The sequence below is a fragment of the Rhinopithecus roxellana genome, chromosome 9, assembly GCF_007565055.1.
Source record: "Rhinopithecus roxellana isolate Shanxi Qingling chromosome 9, ASM756505v1, whole genome shotgun sequence".
Taxonomy (NCBI): domain Eukaryota; kingdom Metazoa; phylum Chordata; class Mammalia; order Primates; family Cercopithecidae; genus Rhinopithecus; species Rhinopithecus roxellana.
In genome coordinates this window covers 19,882,637-19,902,073 of record NC_044557.1, presented here as the reverse complement: position 1 = coordinate 19,902,073, position 19,437 = coordinate 19,882,637, and the positions used below count along the sequence as shown (strand labels likewise).

Genomic DNA, 19,437 nt, shown 5'->3' with positions numbered 1-19,437 from the left:
AATATGCATTTTTCCCACTATCAACATCTGGCACCATGGATCCATTTGTTACAACTGAGCCTGCACTGACACATCGTTATCATCCAAAGTCCACAGTTTGCATTAGGGTTCATTCTCCACGTTGCACATTCTGTGGTTTTGACAAATGTACAATGACATGCATCCACCATTGTAGTATTATACAGAATAGTTTCACCGCCCTACAAATCCCGTGTGTTCTGCTTATTTATCCCTCCTTCCCCACTGCCGCTGGCAACGACTCATCTCATTAGTCCTCATAGTTTTGCCTTTTCCAGAATGTCAAGTATTTGAAATCATATAATATGTAGCCATTTTGGATGGAATTTTTTTTACTTAATAATGTGCATTTAAGGTTCTCCCATGCCTTTTCATGGCTTGATAGCTTATTTATTTATTTAATTGTTTTTTTGAGATGGAGTCTTACTCTGTTGCCCAGGCTGGAATGCAGTGGCAGGATCTTGGCTCACTGCAACCTCCGGCTCCTGGTTTCAAGCAATTTTCCTGCCTCAGCCTCCCAAATAGCTGGGATTACAGGTGCCTGCTACCATGCCCAGCTAATTTTTTTGTATTTTTAGTAGTGATGAGGTTTCAGTATGTTGAGCAGGCTGGTTTCGAACTCCTGACTTCAAGTGATCCACCTGCCTTGGCCTCCCAAAGTGCTAGGATTACAGGTATGAGCCACTGCGCCCGGTCGCTTATTTATTTTCAGTGCTGAATAATATTCAATTGTCTGGATCTACCACAGTTTATTTATCCATTTACCTACCAAATGACATCTTGGTTGCTTCTAAGCTTTGGCAGTTATGAACAAAGCTTCTATAAACATCTATGTGCAGGTTTTTGTGTGGACATAAGTTTTCAACTCATTTGGGTAAATACCAAGAAATGCTATTGCTGGATCATATGATAAGTGTATATTTAGTTTTTAAAGAAACTGCCAAACTGTCTTCCAAAGTTGCTGTACCATTTGCATTCCCCCTAGCAATGAATGAGAACTTCTGTTATTAATGCTGTCATATTATAAATTATATACATAACTACAAGTGCAAGAAATCCTGGCTGTCTTTTTTATTATAACTCAGAAGAGATAATTTAAACTTTCAAAGGAAAATGCCAACTCCAAACTGCTGATGGTCCCCAAATCAGCAATTTGGGGATGGCATTTTCACATTGAGCAATCACTCCTCATGTCCTCCTCCTTCCAGCCCCTGGCAGCCACTGATCTGCTTTGGATTTACCTGGCAACCACTGTCCCTTTGGATTTACCTATTCTGGGTATAAATGGAATCGTACAAAACATGACCTTTTCTGTCTGGCTTATTTCACTTGCATAAGGTTTTCAAGGTTCATTTCTGTTGTAGAATGCACTAGAACTTCATTCCTTTTTGTGACTGAATAATATTTCATTGTATATATTCACCCGTTTGTTTACCAATTCATCAGTTGATGGACATTTGATTGTTTCCAACTTTTGGCTGTTAGGAATAATGCTGCTAGGAACATTCATGTACCAGTTTTTGTGTGGACATATGTTTTCATTTCTCTTGGATATGTACTTACACAGGAAAATGTTAGGCCCAATGGTATAGGTATGTCCATTTCCTCTTCTGGACTTTGTTATCCCCCAATAATGAATTGGCTATTCTGGGTCTTTTACCTCCTCATGTATACAGTAGAATATGTTGGTTGATATCCACAAAATAGCTTGCTGGAATTTTGACTGGGATTGCCTTGACATAGAACAAATTGGGAAGAGGCTGGGAATGGTGGCTTACGCTTGTAATCCCAGCACTTTTGGAGGCCGAGGCGGGTGGATCACATGAGGCCAGGAGTTCAGGACCAGCCTGGCCAACATGGTGAAACCCCATCTCTACCAAAAAAATACAAAAATTAGCTGGTCGTGGGGACACATGCCTGTAATCCCAGCTGAGGCAGGAGAATTACTTAAACCTGGGAGGCGGAGGTTGCAGTAAGCCAATATCATGCCACCGCACTCCAGCCTGGGCGACAGAGCAAGATTCTGTCTCAACAACAACAACAACAAAAAAAAAAAAAAAAAAAGAAAGAAAAAAAAAAGAAAAAAAAGAAAAAGAAAAGAACAAGTTGGGAAACGCTGACATCTGATGGAGTGGCAGTGACTACCTACAATGTTTTGTTGAAAATGATTCTGAGGCTTTGCCTAAATTTAGTGTAAAAACTGTGATACCTACTAGATTTTTGAAGTGACATACACATTTATGTGTCAGTCTTTTCCTAAAGTGGGATAGTTGAGGCCAAATTTGGCTTTGCATCAGAATAATCTCTGGATATTTCTAAACATACAGATTTCTGGATCCAAATCCTGGAACTTTAAAAATAATTGTAAACTTGTTAATAATTTTTATTTGGTAATATGTGATTACATTCAAAATCAAGTAAAAGAGGCTACCCTATATGTTACCATCTTTCCTGGTTGTCAATTTTACTATACTTTTAAAGAAAACGACTGTTTTATCAGTTTGATGGTACTCTTTCTGGACTTTTCTCTAGACACTTAGATATAAATATGTATAAATATATATGGTCCTTTTGAAGTAAATTATAAATGATGAAAGCGTATTGTATACATTTATGTATATCATCTATTTTTATATATTTTGGATATTAATCATTTTATTTTTTCTATATCTTGCACAAGTTTTCTTCAATGTGTTATTGATCTTTATATTTGTGATATCCTGATTTTTGTGCTAAGTTTATCAACACTTTCTTATGGCTTCTGCATTTTGTTTTCCTTATTAAGGCTTCCCTTGGTACAATGATTAAAACAAATGGTTTCCCATATTTTCTTAAAGTTATTTTACAACTTTAGAAAATTTAGCCTTTCAGTCTTTCTAATAGTTTTGTAACTTTGTACATGAAGTCTTATAATCCACATTGTGGTGCTAGATAGGAAACTATATTTGTATTTTTCTAAATGGATAATGAATACTGATATTACATCATTCCCCCATTTAATTGAAATGCGAAATTTAATGTGAAATTATAGTTGATTAGTGAAAAAAATATAGATTCCAATGTGTTGATTTGTTGAAACAAATCAACACGGCTCCCAATACCTAATATGCAGTTATTGACCTGGCAAATGTTATTTTCAATTCCAATCAGCAATGGTGACAAATGCCTTTATCTGACAAGAATAATACATTTTTCACCACCTTCCCTTCAAGCTGTCAACTCTCCTGTCATAGCACAGAGGGACACTGACCGTTTTGATTTCCTATTAGAACATCATGAATGTAGTAGTAGACGTTAAACTATCACCGCCCCCTCACTCCCAAAGTACACAGAGACCTGTCATGACACTGAGAATACACTGAAAGGGTTTAAATAAAGAGAGTTTAGCTATGGGACTATTTATAGAGATGTGGGCACCAATAATTAACGATGAAATGCACAGACTGGTAACAGTGGAAAGCCATATCACATGTGTTGAATTGATTGTTTGCAAAGATGGCGATGGCCTTAAATCTTCCTCCATCCTTGTGTGTGCTTCCTTTTTGCAACATTTCTTTGTCATTCCTCCCATTGAGAGGTAGAATGTATTTCTTCATTCTCTGAATCTGGTTGGCCTCATGACTTGCTCTGGCCATTTGAATGTGGTAGAAGTGAGTTGTGAGACTGCCAAGTCTATGCCTCAAGAGGCCTTGCAGCTTCCCTCTGCTCTCTTGAAGCACTGTCTTGACTGCTACATGGAGAATCCTAGACTAGGACGATAAGAGGGTGTGTGAAATGGAGATGACTCAACCTAGGCCATTCAGTCAAAAGACATGAATGGGGTCGTTTTAGTCTCTCCAGGCCTAGGCGAGCTGCCAGATGACTGCAGCCACCTGAGTAACATTATGAGTGTCAGTACAGTGAGTACTGCAGGTTGTCCTGTGTCATAACACTGAAGCGGCAGGGCAGTGCCATCTGTATCTTGAACTTGCTGCAGAGTCTTCTCTTGCGCTGGATCCCAGTCGATTTTGACAGCTTTACCAGTCACCCAATGAATGATTCAGGCTTTCACACCCCAAAACAGTGTGTATTATCTCTGAATTCAAAAACTCAGAAAGGCCCGCCACTCATTGTGACTCTTTTTTTTGTGGTGGGCTATGCAAAGTGTAGCCACTAGCATCTCACTTTGTACAGGATATCTCAGCATGCTGCAACCACTGGACCCCAAGAAACATCGGGGTTGTAACTATCCCTTAAACCTCCATAGGTTCTACAACATTCCGGCATACATGTATCTTACTAAAACATCTAGGGCACTTGCTACTTCTTACTCACTAAATATATTAGCATGATGTCTTTCACATGCAACTTGACCAGCATGATGTTCTAATGGGAAATCAAAATGGTCAGTATCCCTCTGTGCTATGACAGGACAGTTGATAGCTTGAAGGAAAGGTGGTGAAAAACGTGTTATTGCTCTTGTCAGATAAAAGCATTTGTCACCATTGCTGACTGCAATTGAAAATAACATTTGCCAGGTCAATAACTGCATATTAGGTATTGGGAGCCGTGTTGATTTGAACAAATCAACACATTGGAATCTATATTTTTTTCACTAATCAACTGTAGTTTCACATGAACTAACTAATGAGACTTTAATTTCAACGAGCTACTTCATTTCACAAAAACTATAATTTCGTTCATCATTGATGGATCCAGGTCACAATTTATCCCTTGATCTATGTAAGTCCCTATTCTGATCAATGGACCATGCTGGTATTTTGAGTCCTCAGGATTAGTGTTAGTTCAGAGGCAGTAAATAATACTCCCTGAAAGTCTGGCTATTTCCCCTCCCCAGGGCACAGTCATCATGGTAAAAGGACACAGGACCCTATGGAGGAGGCTGCAGGGGAAGATTCGTAGCACATTCCTGTGGTTGCATGGCAAGGTCCTTCCTAAAGAGGACTCTCACTCCTCAATGAAAAGGCTGCAAGCCTTTGAACTGGGTCAGGTATAGGAACCAGGGAAGAGGCTGTGAGTCCTCGTGGTGACTGCATCAGTTTCTGCGCACCACAAGCTAGAATTTTCTTGACTAGCCTGCTCATCTAGTTCATTTCTAGGGACTCTGTGATCAGTTAGATACTACCAAGGACCTCTGCAGGTGAAAGCATTTTGTTTTTCACACTGTCCTTGTGGCTTCTTCTGGTAGTTGTGCTCCCCTGTCTCTGAGAGTCAAGTGTCTGACATCCATTGTCTGCCACTTCAGAATTCCATGATTCCCAGTCAAAGCAAGGAATCATGTTTAACAAATGTTTTATAAGTTTTATTTTTTCTTCCAACTTTAATTTTAGGTGCGGAGGTACATGTGCAGATTTGTTATATGGGTTAAATTGTGTGTCACTGGGGTTCTGTGTACAAATGATTTCATTACCCAGGTAGTGAGCATAGTATCTGAGAAGTAGTTTTTCAGTTCTCTCCCGCCTCCCATCCTCCACCTTTAAGTAAGTTCTGGTTCTATTGTGCCACTCTTTGCATCCATGTGTACTCGATGTTTAGCCTCCACTCAAAAGTGAGAATATGTGGTATTTGGTTTTCTGTTCCTGTGTTAATTTGTTTGGGATAGTAGCCTCCAGCTGCACCCATGTGGCTGCAAAGGACATGATTTCATTTTTTATGGCTGTATAGTATTCCATGGTGTATATATACAACATTTTCTTTTTCCAGTCCACTACTGATGGATATCTAGGTTGATTCCATGTCTTTGCTATTGTGAAAAGTGCTGCAATGAATTTACGTGTGCATGTGTCTTTATGGTAGAACGATTTATATTCCCTTGGGTATATACTCTGTAATGGGACTGCTGGGTCAAATGGGAGTTCTGTTTTAGGTTCCTTGAGAAATCATACTGCTTTTCACAGTGGATGAACTAATTTACATTCTTGCCAGCAGTGTATAAGCATTCTCTTCCCTCTGCAACCTTGCCAACATCTATTATTTTTTGACTTTTTAATAAGTTATTCTGATTGGTGTGAGATGATATGTCACTGTTGTTTTGACTTTCATTTTTCAAATGATAAGTTTTTCATATGCTTGTTGGCCACATGTATGTTTTATTTTGAGAAGCATCTGTTCATGTCACTGGCCCATTTTTTAATGGGGTTGTTTTTTGCTTGTTGAATTGTTTAAGCTCTTTATAGAGTCCAGATATTAGACCTTTGTTGGCATAGTTTGTGGATATTTTCTGCATTCTGCAGGTTGCCTGTTTACTTGGTTGGTAATTTCTTTTGCTGTGCAGAAGTTCTTTAGTTTAACGAAGTCCCACTTCTCAACTTTTGTTTTTGTTGCAATTGCTTTTGGAGTCCTCATCATGAAACCTTTGCCAAGTCAAAGATGTCTAGAATGGCATGTCCTGGGTTTTCTTCTAAGGTATTTATAGTTTTAAGTTTTACATTTAGGTCTTTAATCCATCTTGCATTGATTATTGAATATGGCAAAATGTTCAGTTTCAGTCTTCTGCATATGAGTAGCCCATTATCCTGGCACCATTTATTGGACAGAGAGTCCTTTCCCCATTGCTTGTTATTGTTGACTGTCAAAGATTAGATGGTTATAGGTGTGTGGCTTTATTTCTGAGTTTTCTAACCTGTTCCATTGGTCTATGTGTTTGTTTTTGTACCAGTACCATCCTGCTTTGGTTACTGTAGCCTTGTAGTATATAGTTTGAAGACAGGTAGTGGGAGGCCTCTTGCTTTCTTCTTTTTGCTTAGGATTGTTTTGGCTATTTGGGCTCTTTTTTGGTTCCATATGAATTTTAGAATAGTTTTTTCTAATTCTGTGAAAAACTATTGTTGGTTTGATAGGAATAGCCCTGAATATGTACATTGCTTTGAGCAATATGAGCCTTTTAACAATATTGATTCTTCCTATCCATGAGTATGGAATGTTTTTTCATTTGTTTGTGTCATCTCTGATTTCTTTGAGCAGTGTTTTGTAGTTCTCCTTGTAGAGATCTTTCACCTCCATGGTTAGCTGTGTTCCTATGTATTTCGTTCTTTTTGTGGCTATTTTGGATGGGATCGTGTTCTAGATTTGGCTCTCGGCTTGGCTGTTGCTGATGTATAGAAATGCTAGTGATTTTTGTACATTGATTTTGTATCCTGAAACTTTACTGAAGTTGCTTATCCGATCTAGGAGACTTTGGGCAGAAACTGTAGGGTTTTCTAGGTATAGAATCATGTTATCTGTGAAGAGAGATAGTTTGACTTCCTCTCTTCCTATTTGGATACCTTTTATTTCTTTCTCTTGCCTGATTGCTCTGGCTAGTACTTCCAGTGCTATGTTGAATGGGAGTGGTGAGAGTGGGCATCCTTGTCTTGTTCTAGTTCTTAGAGGAAAGGCTTTCAACTTTTCCCCATTCAGTATGATGTTAGTTGTGGCATTTAATGATTATGGTTACTTTTTTTTTTTTTGAGACAGAGTCTTTCTGTGTTGCCCACTCTGGAGTGCAGTGGCATGACCTTGGCTCACGATAATCTCTGCCTGCTGGGTTCAAGCGATTCTCCTGCCTTCCAAGTAGCTGGGATTACAAGCATGCGCCACCACACTCAGCTAATTTTTGTATTTTTAGTAGAGATGGGGTTTCACTGTGTTGCCCAGGCTGAACTCTTGGCCTTAGGTGATCCACCTGCCTTGGCCTCCCTAAGTGCTGGGATTACAGGTATGAACCACTGTGTCTGGCCGACTATGGTTACTTTTAATCTTAATTTTTCTGTACCTTTATGTCACTGAACAGTTTCTACTTCTACTGCTTGTTTTTAGGTTTAAGTCACATTTTTTGGATCACACTGTTAAGCAGATTTTTTTTTTCTTTTTTTTGAGACAGAGTATCACTTTGGCACCCAGGCTGGAGTGCAGTGGCGTGATCTCGGCTCGCTGCAACCTCCACCTCCAGGTTCAAGTAACTCTCCTGCCTCAGCCTCACGAGTAGCTGGGACTACAGGTGCATGCCACCTGGCCAATTTTTGTATTTTTAGTAGAGACGGGGTTTCACCATGTTGGCCAGGCTGGTCTGGAACTCCTGACCTCCTGATCCACCTGCCTCAGCCTCCCAAAGTGCTGGGATTACAGGCGTGAGCCACCGCACCTGGCCCTGTTAAGCAGATTTAAGGAAATCAGTATGCTTATATGATCTTCCTTTTCTTCTGCTACAGTTACTGAAGTTGTATATATTATGTTTATGTAACCAGAGCTTTTAACATTTGCATCTGTTATATAACTATGATTCTCACAGTTGTTTTAGCCTTTAGTCTATAGTTATGATTATTTTGTTCTCACTGTTAGGCATTTTACCACAACTCTGCTGATATTTTTATTGGGAGAAATGTCTCTGACTTTTGTGATAGACTCATGTGAACTTTTTTTTCTTTTTCAGTTTTGCTTGTAAATATCTCTCTTTTGCCTTTATATTTAATGGCCTTTTTGCTGGGTATACATTTATAGGGTCTTCACTGTCTTTTCTTAAAGTTCTTTTTTAGATATTGTTCTTTAGTCTTTTAACATTGAATACTGTTGTAAAAATTCTCAAGCCAGCCTGCTTATCTCCCTTTATACATAACATGATTTTCCTTTTTTTCTTTCTATCATATTTTCAAGGAATTCTATCTTGGAAACCCAACAATTTCAGTAGAATATATGTTTCAGTTTAAAGTAATGATCAGTTATTCCTGAAATACAGTATACTTTCTAGTCTATTGTTTTGAATCTTTTATTTCAGGAAAATTTTTTTGAAGTATGCCTTTGATTTTTTTGGTGTGTATTTTCTGTTTTCTTCAGGAACCACACATTTCGTGCCAGCTGAATACCTCTTCCCTTCTCCTTTTTTGTTCTTTCTTAAGTACCTTGTCTGTTTTTCAAAGTAAGTGTTTTCGAGCTTTATATAGAAGTACAGAGTGATGAGCCACCCATACCTGCACAAGAAGTAATCTTTATGAAAGAAATTGAACAGATATTTAGTCAAATTTAAGGCAAGGGTACTAACTTTTTTTTAAATCTCTTTAGGTTTTCAAAATTCACTTCTACAAATCGTAATTCCAGAGAAAATCGAAACAAATACAAGTGACAGTTCAGAAATAGAATACGTAAGAGATATTTTTTCACAACCTAAATGTTTATATGAAATTTCTTATTTTTATTATATAGCTATGAAATATGTCAAGCCCATTTTAATATGAATATAATATCTCTTGTATTTCTACTGATAGGAATTAAAAGCTTTGATGGTAAAAGCAAATAGGTAAATTAGAATGTTCCGTATTTTTTTAACGTTTGTCATTTTCTTATGGTAAATTTTTTTTTAAGTTTACGTATAGAAGAGAATATAGAATTAAGTGTTTTATCTGAGTGATATCTAGGACATCAGCACAAAGAGAATAATTTTCTCCAAAATGTCTAAGACAATTTCTTTTCAATAAAGCCTCTTTCTCAACCTCCACCTCTACATCTAACAATTCCCAGACAAGAAACCTTTTATTCTACTATTTTTATTAGAAAGGGAAATACTTTATTTTGTTCTTTGACTTATTTAGCAACTATTTCTCTAGACTTGTCATGTGCATAGCTATATGCTAGGTGTCTTAGGCGATTTAAAAAAAAGAAATATGATTAAGCAACATTTGCTTGTAAGTGACCAATCTTTTGGTAACATTCTATTTTTAACGGTTTTGTTGAGGTGCAATTTACACCACCACAGAATTCACCCATTTTAAGCATCCAGCTCAACAATTATTACAGCAGTACATAAATAGAATTGTGCAAACATTACCACAGTCCAATTGTAGAATGTTGCTATCAACCCTGAAAAGATCCCTTATGCACATTTGTAGTTCTTCTCCAGCCCTTGGCAACCGCTGATCTGTTGTCTGTCTCTATGTATTTGCCTCTTTAGGGGCATTTTATATAAATGGCAACATGCAATATGTAAGCTTTTGTATTAGACTTTTTTTCCACTTAGGATTATCCATTTTGTAGCATTTATCAGGTTATGAATTTTTATTTCTTAAATGTGGATATACCACATTTTGCTTATCCATTCTCATTCTTCGGTTGATGGATTTTGGATTGTTTTCCGATATTGAGTATTATGAATAATTCTTTTATGAGCATTCACGTATGGACATGTATTTTCCCTTGGGTAGATTCTTAGGAGTGAAATTGCTGGGCACATGGTAAGTTTGTGTTTAACATTTTTAGAAACTGCTACACTGTTTTCCATAGTGACTGTACCAATTTACATGTCACATCAGCAATTTTTGAGTGTTCCAGTTTTGTCACATACTTGTGAACATTTGACGTCTTCTGTCTTTTGGATTAAAGCTATTGTAGTGGGAGTGTAGTGGTATGTAATTGTGGCTTCTATTTGCATTTCTTTAATGAATAATTATGTTGAGTATTTTTAAGGAACCTAATAGCCATTTATATGTATTTTCTGTGGAATGTCTACTCAAATTATTCTCCTATTTTAAAATTTAGTTGTTTATTTATTTTTGAGTTCTATGAATTCATTATATATTCTGGACACAAGTTCACCATCAGATATCTCATTTGGAATTATTTTCTCCCAATTTCTGGCTTGCTTTTTCATTTTTCTCAGTGGTATTTTCTGAAACACAAACATTTTCAATTTTGATGACATTCAGTTTGTCAAATTTTTTTTTAATGGATCTTGTTTTTGGTTTTGCATCTAAGAACTCTGTTATGGACTGAACTGTGGCCCCTCAAAGTTCATATGTTGAATCCCTAACCCCTAATGTGACTATATTTGGAGATAGGGCCTTATGGAGGTAATTAAGGTTACATGAGATCAAGGGCCTTATGGACATAATTAAAGTTATATGGGGTCATAAGGCTGGGATTTAATTAATCTAATAGGACTGGTGTACTTACAAGAAGAGGAAATATACTAGGGGTTCATGCATACAAAGTGAAGGTCATGAAAGGATACAACAAGAAGGCAGCTGTCTGGAAGCCAAGAGGAGAGGCCTCACCAGAAATCAGCCCTGTTGGCACCTTTATCTTGGGCTTCCAGCCTCCATAACTGTGAGAAAATACGTTTTTGTTGTTTAAGCCGCCTCGTCTGTGGCATTTTGTTTGGGTAACCTGAGCAGAGTAATCAGATTTTGGCATTGTGAAGTGGGGTGCTGCTTTAACAAATACCTAAAAATGTTGAAGTGAATTTGGAACTGAGTGAAGAGTAGAGGCTAGAAGACTGGTGAAGTACATGCTAAGAAAAAGCCTAGATTGCCTTGAAGGAATGGCTGGTAGAAATATGGATGCTAAAGGTAATTCTAATGAAGGATCAGAAAGAAAAGACTTATAGAGAAAGCTTTTATAGTCTTGGAGAATATATATATATATATATAATTATGAACAGAATAGAATTGGTAGAAATATGAACATTAAAGGTGTTTCTGGGCTGGGCATGGTGGCTCACACCTGTAATCCCAGCACTTTGGAAAGCTGATTACCTGAGGTCAGGAGTTCAAAACCAACCTGGCTAACATGGTGAAACCCCGTCTCTACTAAAAATACAAAAATTAGCCTGAGGTGGTGGCAGGCACCTGTACTCCCAGTTACTCGGGAGGCTGAGGCAGGAGAATTGCTTGAATCCAGGAGGTGGAGGTTGCAGTGAGCCGAGATTGAGCCACTGCACTTCAGCCTGGGTGACAGAGCAAGACTCTGTCTCAACAACAACAATGACAAAAAGTGTTTCTGGTGAGGTCACAGACGGAAATGAGAAATGTTATTGGAGACTGGAGGAAAGAGATCCTCGTTAAAAAGTGGCAAAGAACTTGGCTGAATTGTGTTTTAGTCTTTTGTAGAAGGTAGAAATTGTGGGGGACAGCCTTGGTTATTTAGTCCGGGAGATTTCTAAGCAAAATGCTGAAGATGAGGCTTGTTTTGTCATCACCGCTTATAGTAAAATGCAGAATGCAAGAGGAGAGAGGTAAATGGAAGGAATTATTAAGCAAAAAGGAGCAAGAACATGAAGATTTGAGAAATTTTCAGCCTACTTTGTATTTTTTAAAATGAGAAATCATGTTTTGGAAAGAACACCAAAGGTGTAGCTGGACAATCAGGCAATAAAAAGATTCCCAATAATTTAATCTGCCACATCAGCTGAAGCCAGGATCAGAGATGGGATTCCATCAGCAGAAACACTGCCAGCTGGAACTAAAGGGAACAGAGAAAATTGGATAGAATGAAGGAAGGCTGTTAAATTCTGGGATTCTACAGGATAGGACAATAGAGTTGTCTGGCTTCAAACATGCATCATCCTTCACAAACACCGCATGTTCTCACTCATAAGTGGGAGTTGAACAATGAGAACACATGGACACAGAGAGGGGGATATCATACACTGGGGCCGGTCAGCGGGTGGGGGGCTAAGGGAGGGAGAGCATTAGGATAAATACCTAATGTGGATGACGGGTTGATGGGTGCAGCAAACCACCATGGCACATGTATACCTATGTAACAAACCTGCACGTTCTGCAGATGAACCCCAGAACTTAAAGTATAATAAAAAAAGAAAAAGAGAAGAATGACCCTGAAAGTAATTCAGAGATCATCAGGGCTGCCACTCCTGCTACAGGCCCGGGAGGCAAGGCTGCATTCTCTTTGGTTTCAGAGAGTGGGGCCACCTCCTTGGTTTCAGGAGGCTAGGATGTCACTGTTTATTACACCAGGAACAAGGCTGTCACCCAGAGCTGTGGGGTCAGGGCCGCTTTACAGAACTGAAGGGATGGGGCCAGTCCTTTGGGCCATGGGAGAGTTGCTGTCCAAGTGGGCCCAGCAGGGTAGAGCATCCTGTCAAAGAAGAGTATTCTTGAACCTTAAGATCTAATGGAATTTGTCTTGCTAGGTTTTGGACTTTGTTGGGATTGTCACCCCTTTCTTTTTTTCTGATTTCTCCTTGTTGGCATGGGAATAGCTATTCTGTGCCTGTCCTACTGTTGTACTTTGGAAGCACATAACTTGTCTGGTTTCACAGGTTCACAACTGGAGAGGAATTTTGCCTCAGGACGAATCATAACTTGAATCTCAACCATGCCTGATTTAAGTGATATTTAGATGGGATTTTGAACTTGGAATTGGTGCTAGAATGAGTTCTTCATCCTGGGGGTACTTGATTCTTCATCTGGTAATTTTTAGTGTACAGTGAGTAGATTGCAAAAGTTTTCTCCCATTCCGTGGGTTGTCTGTTCATTCTGATGATTCTTTTGCCCTGCAGAAGCTTTTTAGTTTAATTAGATCCCATTTGTCAATTTTTGTTGCAATTGCTTTTGGTGTTTTCATCATGAAATCTTTATTCATACCTCTCTCCTGAGTGGTATTGCTTAGATTTTCTTACAGAGTTTTTATTATTTTGGGTTTTACATTTAAGTCTTTAATCCATCTTGAATTAACTTTTGTATCAGGTGTAAGGAAGGGGTCCAGGTTAAATTTTTTGCATATGGCTTGCCAGTTCTCTCAGCACCACTTATTATATAGGAAATCCTTTCCCCATTGCTTGTTTTTGTCAGGTTTGTCAAAGATCAGATGGTTGTAGGCGTACAGTCTTATTTCTGAGTTCTTTATTCTGTTCCATTCGTCAATGTGTCTGTTCTTGTACCAGTAACATGCTGTTTTGGTTACTGTAGCCTTATAGTAGTTTGAGGTCAGGTAGCATGATGCCTCCAGCTTCTTTCTTCTTGCTCAGCTCTTGATCCAGAGCTGAGTTCAGTTCTTGGCTATTTGGGCTCTTTGGGCTCTTTTTTGGTTCCATATGAATCTTAAAATAGTTTTTTTTCTAACTCTGTGAAGAATGTCAATGGTAGTTTAATGGAAATAACATGGAATCTATAAATTACTTTATGTAGGCCATAAATTAGTATGACCATTTCATGATATTGATTCTTCCTATCCATGAGCATGGAATGTTTTTCCAGTCATTTGTGTCCTTTCTGATTTATTTGAGCAGTGGTTTGTAGTTCTCCTTGAAGAGGTCCTTCACATCCCTCGTTAGCGGTATTCCTAGGTATTTTATTCTTTTTGTAGCAATTGTGAATGGGAATTAAGTGATGACTTGGTTCTCTGCTTGCCTTTCGTTGGTGTATAGGAATGCTAGTGATTTTTGCACATTGATTTTGTATCCTGATACTTTGCTGAAGTTGCTTATTAGCTTAAGAAGCTTTTGGGCTGAAAGGATGGGGTTTTCTAGATATAGGATCATGTCATCTTAAAGATAATTTGACTTCCTCTCTTCCTATTTGAACATCCTTTATTTGTTTTTCTTGCCTGATTGCCCTGGCCAGAGCTCCCAGTACTGTATTGAATTGGAGTGAGAGAGTGCATCCTTGTCCTGTGTCAGTTTGCAAGGGAAAAGCTTCCAGCTTTTGACCATTTAGTATAATACTGACTGTAGGTTTGTCATATATGGTTCTTATTATTTTGAGGTATGTTCTTTCAATACCTAGTTTACTGAGGGTTTTTAATATGAAGCAATATTGAATTTTATCAAAGACCTTTTCTGCATCTATTGAGATAATCCTGTGGTTTTTGTCTTTAGTTCTGTTTATGTGATGAATTACATTTATTGATTTGCATGTATTGAACCAACCTTGCATCCTGGGGATGAAGCCTACTTGATCCTGGTGAATAAGCTTTTGGATATGCAGTGGATTCAGTTTGTCAGTATTTTATTCAGGATTTTTGCACTGATGTTCATCAGGAATATTGGCCTGAAGTTTTCTTTTTTTGTTGTATCTCTGCCAGATTTTGGTATCAGGATGATACTGGCTTCATAAAATAAGTTAGGGAGGAGTCCCTTTCTTTTCAACTGTTTAGAATAGTTTCAGTAGAAATGGTACCAGCTCTTCTTTCTACCTCTGGTAGAATTCAGCTGTGATTCTATCTGGTCCTGGGCTTTTTTTTGGTTGGTAGGCTATTTATTTCTGCCTCAATTTCAGAACTTGTTATTGGTCTATTCAGGGATTCAGTTTCTTCCTGGTTCAGTCTTGAGAGGGTGTATGTGTCCAGGAGTTTTTCCATTTCTTCTAGATTTTCTAGTTTATTTGTGTAGAGGTGTTTATAGTATTCTCTGATGGTTGTTTGTATTTCTGTGGGGTCAGTGGTGATATTCCCCATATCCCCCATATCATTTCTGATTGTGTTTATTTGAATCTTCTCTATTTTCTTCTTTATTAGTCAAGCTACTGGTCTATCTATAGTATCCTCCCCCCCCCCCCAAAAAAAAAACCAGCTCCTGGATTTATTGATTTTTTGAAGGATTTTTCATATCTCTATCTCCTTCAGTTCTGCTCTGACCTTGGTTATTTCTTGCCTTCTTCTAGCTTTGGCGTTTGTTTGCTCTTAGTTCTCTAGTTCTTTTTGTTGTGATGTTAGGTTGTTAACTTGAGATCTTTCTAGCTTTTTGATGTGGGCATTTAGTGCTATGAATTTCCCTCTTAACATTGTTTTAGCTGCATCCCAGAGATTCCGGTATGCTGTCTCTTTGTTCTCATTAGTTTCAAATAACTTCTTGGTTTCCACTTTAATTTGATTATTTTCACAACACTTATTCAGGAACAGGTTGTTCAATGTCCATATACTTGTGTGGTTTTGACAGAATTTCTTAATCTTGAGATTTCTGTAGATGTCTATCAGGTCCACTTGGTCAAGAGCTGAGTTCAGGTCCCATATATCTTTGTTAATTTTCCGTTTTGATGATCTGTCTAATATTGACAGTGTGGTGTTAAAGTCTCCCACTATTATTTTGTGGGAGTCTGAGTCTCCTTATAGGTCTCTAAGATCTTGCTTTATGAATCTGGTTGTACCTGTATTGGGTGCATATGTGTTTAGGATAGTTAACTCTTCTTGTCGAATTCAACCCTTGACCTTCATGTAATGCCCTTCTTTGTTATTTTTTATCTTTGTTGGTTTATAGTCTGTTTTGTCAGAAACTAGGTTTGTAACCTCTGCTCTTTTCTGTTTTCTGTTTGCTTGGTAAATTTTCCTCCATCCCTTCATTTTGAGCCTATGTGTCTTTGCACTTGAGATAGGTCTCTTAAAGACAGCATACTGATGGGTCTTGGCTCTTTATCCAGCTTGCCATTCTGTGTCTTTTAATTGGGACATTTAGTCCATTAACATTTAATGTTAGTATTGTTATGTGTGAATTTGATCTTGTCAGCATGATGCTAGCTGATTATTTTGCAAACTTGTTTATGCAGTTGCTTCATAGTGTCCCTGGTCTGTGTACTTCAATGTTTTTGTAGTGGCTGGTAACAGTTTTTCATTTCCAAATTTAGTGCTTCCTTCAGGCATTATTACAAGATAGGCCTGGTAGTGATGATTTCCCTCAGCATTTGCTTATCTGGAAAGGATCTTATTTCTCCTTCACTTATGAAGCTTAGTTTGGCTGGATATGAAATTCTAGGTTGGAAATTCTTTTCTATAAGAATGTTGAATATTGGCCTCCAATATCCCCTGACTGGGAATGCTCAGTTCTTCATCCTGGAGGTACTCGGTTCTTCATTGGGTAATTTTCAGTGTACAGGAGGACCTCCACTTGTTTTGGTAAATTTATCATCAAGTATTTTATTATTTTTCTTGCTATTGTGAATTGAAATGCTCCTTTAATTTGATTTTGCAGATTGTTTGTTTCTAATATATGGAAATACACATACAAATTGATTTTTATTTATTAATCATGTGTCTTTCCACCTTACCTAATTTGTTCATTGTTTCTGTTTTTTTTTTTTTTTTTGGTCTTTTTTTTGGTGCATTCTTTGGGAGTTTCCACAAACAGGATCATGCCACTGTAAATATGGCATTATCCTGTTTTATGCCTCATTTCTTTTCTTTCTAGATGTCTTTAGTTTATTGAATGGAAATGGTAAGGGGGGACATTTCTGCTTTGTTTCTATCTTGGGAGAAAGTACTCAGTCTTTTAACACTGAATTTGTTTTTAACTAGTGAGTTTTTTGTAAAGGCCTTTATCATGTTCAAGAGGTTCCCTTCTATTCCAAATTTGTCAAATTTTATTGTGAATGTTGATTAGGTTTTGTCAAATGCTTTTTCTACATTTATTGTAATGATCATGTGTTTTTCTTCCTTTAGTTTATTGATGTGGTGTACTATATGAATTAATTTTTGGATGTTAAACCATTCTTGCATTTCTGTGATAAATGGTGTATAATTCTTTTTATATATCACTGGAATTTGTCTGCTAATATTTCATTAGGGAGTTTTGTGTCTTTATTCAAGAGAGTTATTGGTCTATAGTTTGTTTTTTGTAATGTCTAGATTTAATTATTGTATAATTGTATAGCCAGCATAATTCCAACCTCATAGAATACATTTAGAAATATTTCTTCTCTATATTTTGAAAGAATTGTGAATGGATTCATATTATTTCTTTAAACATTTGATAGCATTCACCATTAAATTCATCTGCACCTTGGCCTTTCTTTTTGGGAAGATTTGTAATTACTAGTGTAATCTTTGTTATAGGTTTATTTGGATTTTATTCAGTTTTGGTAACTTGTTTCTTTTTAGAAATTTATTCATTTTATCTAAGTTATCCAATATGTTGGCATAAAATTGTACATCACATTTCCTTTTTTTTTTTTTTGAAGACGGAGTCTCACTCTGTCACCCAGGTTGTAGTGCAGTGGCACAATCTTGGCTGACTGTAACCTCTGCCTCCCAGGTTCAAGTGATTCTCCTGCCTCATCCTCCCAAGTAGCTGGGATTACAGGTGCCTGCCACCATGCTCCGCTAATTTTTGTATTTTTAGTAGAGATGGGGTTTCACCATGTTGACCCAGGTGGTCTTGAACTCCTGACCTCAAGTGATCTGCCTGCCTGCATTTTCTTATAATACTTTAAATTTCTAAGGGACAGTAGAGAAGTACCTTTTTATTTCTTATTTTGGTAATTTGTGTCTTTTATATTATTTTTCTTGGTCAGTCTAGTTAAGGGTTTGTCCATTTTGTTGATCTTTTCAAAGAATAATCTTGTTTCATTGATTTTCTTTGTTTTTCTGTTTTCATTTATTTATGCTTTAATTTTTTTTTTTTTTTTTTTTTTTTTTTTTTTTTTTGCTATTTCTGCTTGCTTTTGGTTAATTTGTTATTGTTTAAATGTCTTAAGGTGGAAATTTAAGTTATTGATTTGATACCTTCCTCTTCTCTTCTTTTCTTTTCTTTCTACATAGATACCTAAAGCCACACTTTTCTCTACAAGCATTGCTTTATCTGGATTCCATAAATTACACTATGGGATGTTTTTGTTTTCGTTAAAATATTTTCTGGTTGTCTTTGCAATTTTTTTGATTCATGGGTTATTTAGAAGTATGTTTTTAAATTTTCAAATTTTTGAGGATTTCCTAGATTTTTTCTCTTGTTCATTCTAATTTAATTCAATTGAAGCAAAAAGTGTACTTTTGTGACTTCAGTTTTATTTTTTGAGACTTTTTTGTGGCCTAGAATATGGTAAATCATGAAGAATATTAATTATGCACTAAAAAGAATATGAATTCTGCAGTTGTTGGGTTAGTCAGGTAGCTTGTGTTGGCTAATAGTTTCATTTATCATGCCTATCATCCCGGCACTTTTGGGATCTGAGGCAGGCAGATCTTTTTTTGGTTGTTGTTGAAACAGAGTCTTGCTCTGTCACACAGGCTGGAGTGCAGTGGGCATGATCTTGGCTCACTGCAAGCTCTGTCTCCTGGGTTCACACTGTTCTCCTGTCTTAGCCTCCCAAGTAGCTGGGACTACAGGCGCCCACCACCATGCCCTAATTTTTTGTATTTTTAGTACAGAGGGGGTTTTTACTGTGTTAGCCAGGATGGTCTTGATCTCCTGACCTCATGATCCACCCACCTCAGCCTCCCAAAGTGCTGGGATTACAGGCATGAGCCACCACGCCCAGCCAGGAGGATTTCTTGAGGCCAGGAGTTTGAGACCAGCCTAGGCAACATAGTGAGATCTCATCTCTACAAAAAAAAAAAATAAATAAAAATAAAAAAAATAAAAATAAAAAAATCCAGCCATGGTGGCACATGCCTGAAGTCCCAGCTAGCTGGGAGGCTGAGGTGGGAGTATCACTTGAGTCCAGAAGGTAGAGCCTGCAGTGAGCTGAGATTGTGCCACAGCACTCCAGTCTGGGTGACAGAATGAGACCCTCAGTAGTTTCATTCAAAGATTTTTTTTGTGCTTGTTGATTTTTTGTCTAGTTGTTCTCTCCATTATTGTGAGTGGAGTGCTTAAGTTTCCAAATATGATTATTGAATTGTCTATTTCTTCTTTCAATTCTGTCAGTCGTTCTTTCATGTATTTTGAGGCTTGGTGTTTAAAGTGTGTGCACTTATAATTTTTATGTCTTTGGGATACAGTGATGA

At 37.5% G+C, this 19,437-nt stretch overlaps 1 protein-coding gene across 2 annotated transcripts in view; it reads left to right on the top strand.

Moving 5' to 3' along the window:
• The window catches only part of LOC104679664 (disintegrin and metalloproteinase domain-containing protein 32), a 175,420-nt gene that overhangs the window by 2,909 nt on the left and 153,074 nt on the right, over positions 1-19,437 (top strand). For both annotated transcript variants that reach the window (XM_030937474.1, XM_030937475.1), the window contains exon 2: positions 9,055-9,134. In XM_030937474.1, coding sequence (XP_030793334.1) covers positions 9,055-9,134 — 80 coding nt within the window. The remainder of the gene's footprint in view (positions 1-9,054; positions 9,135-19,437) is intronic.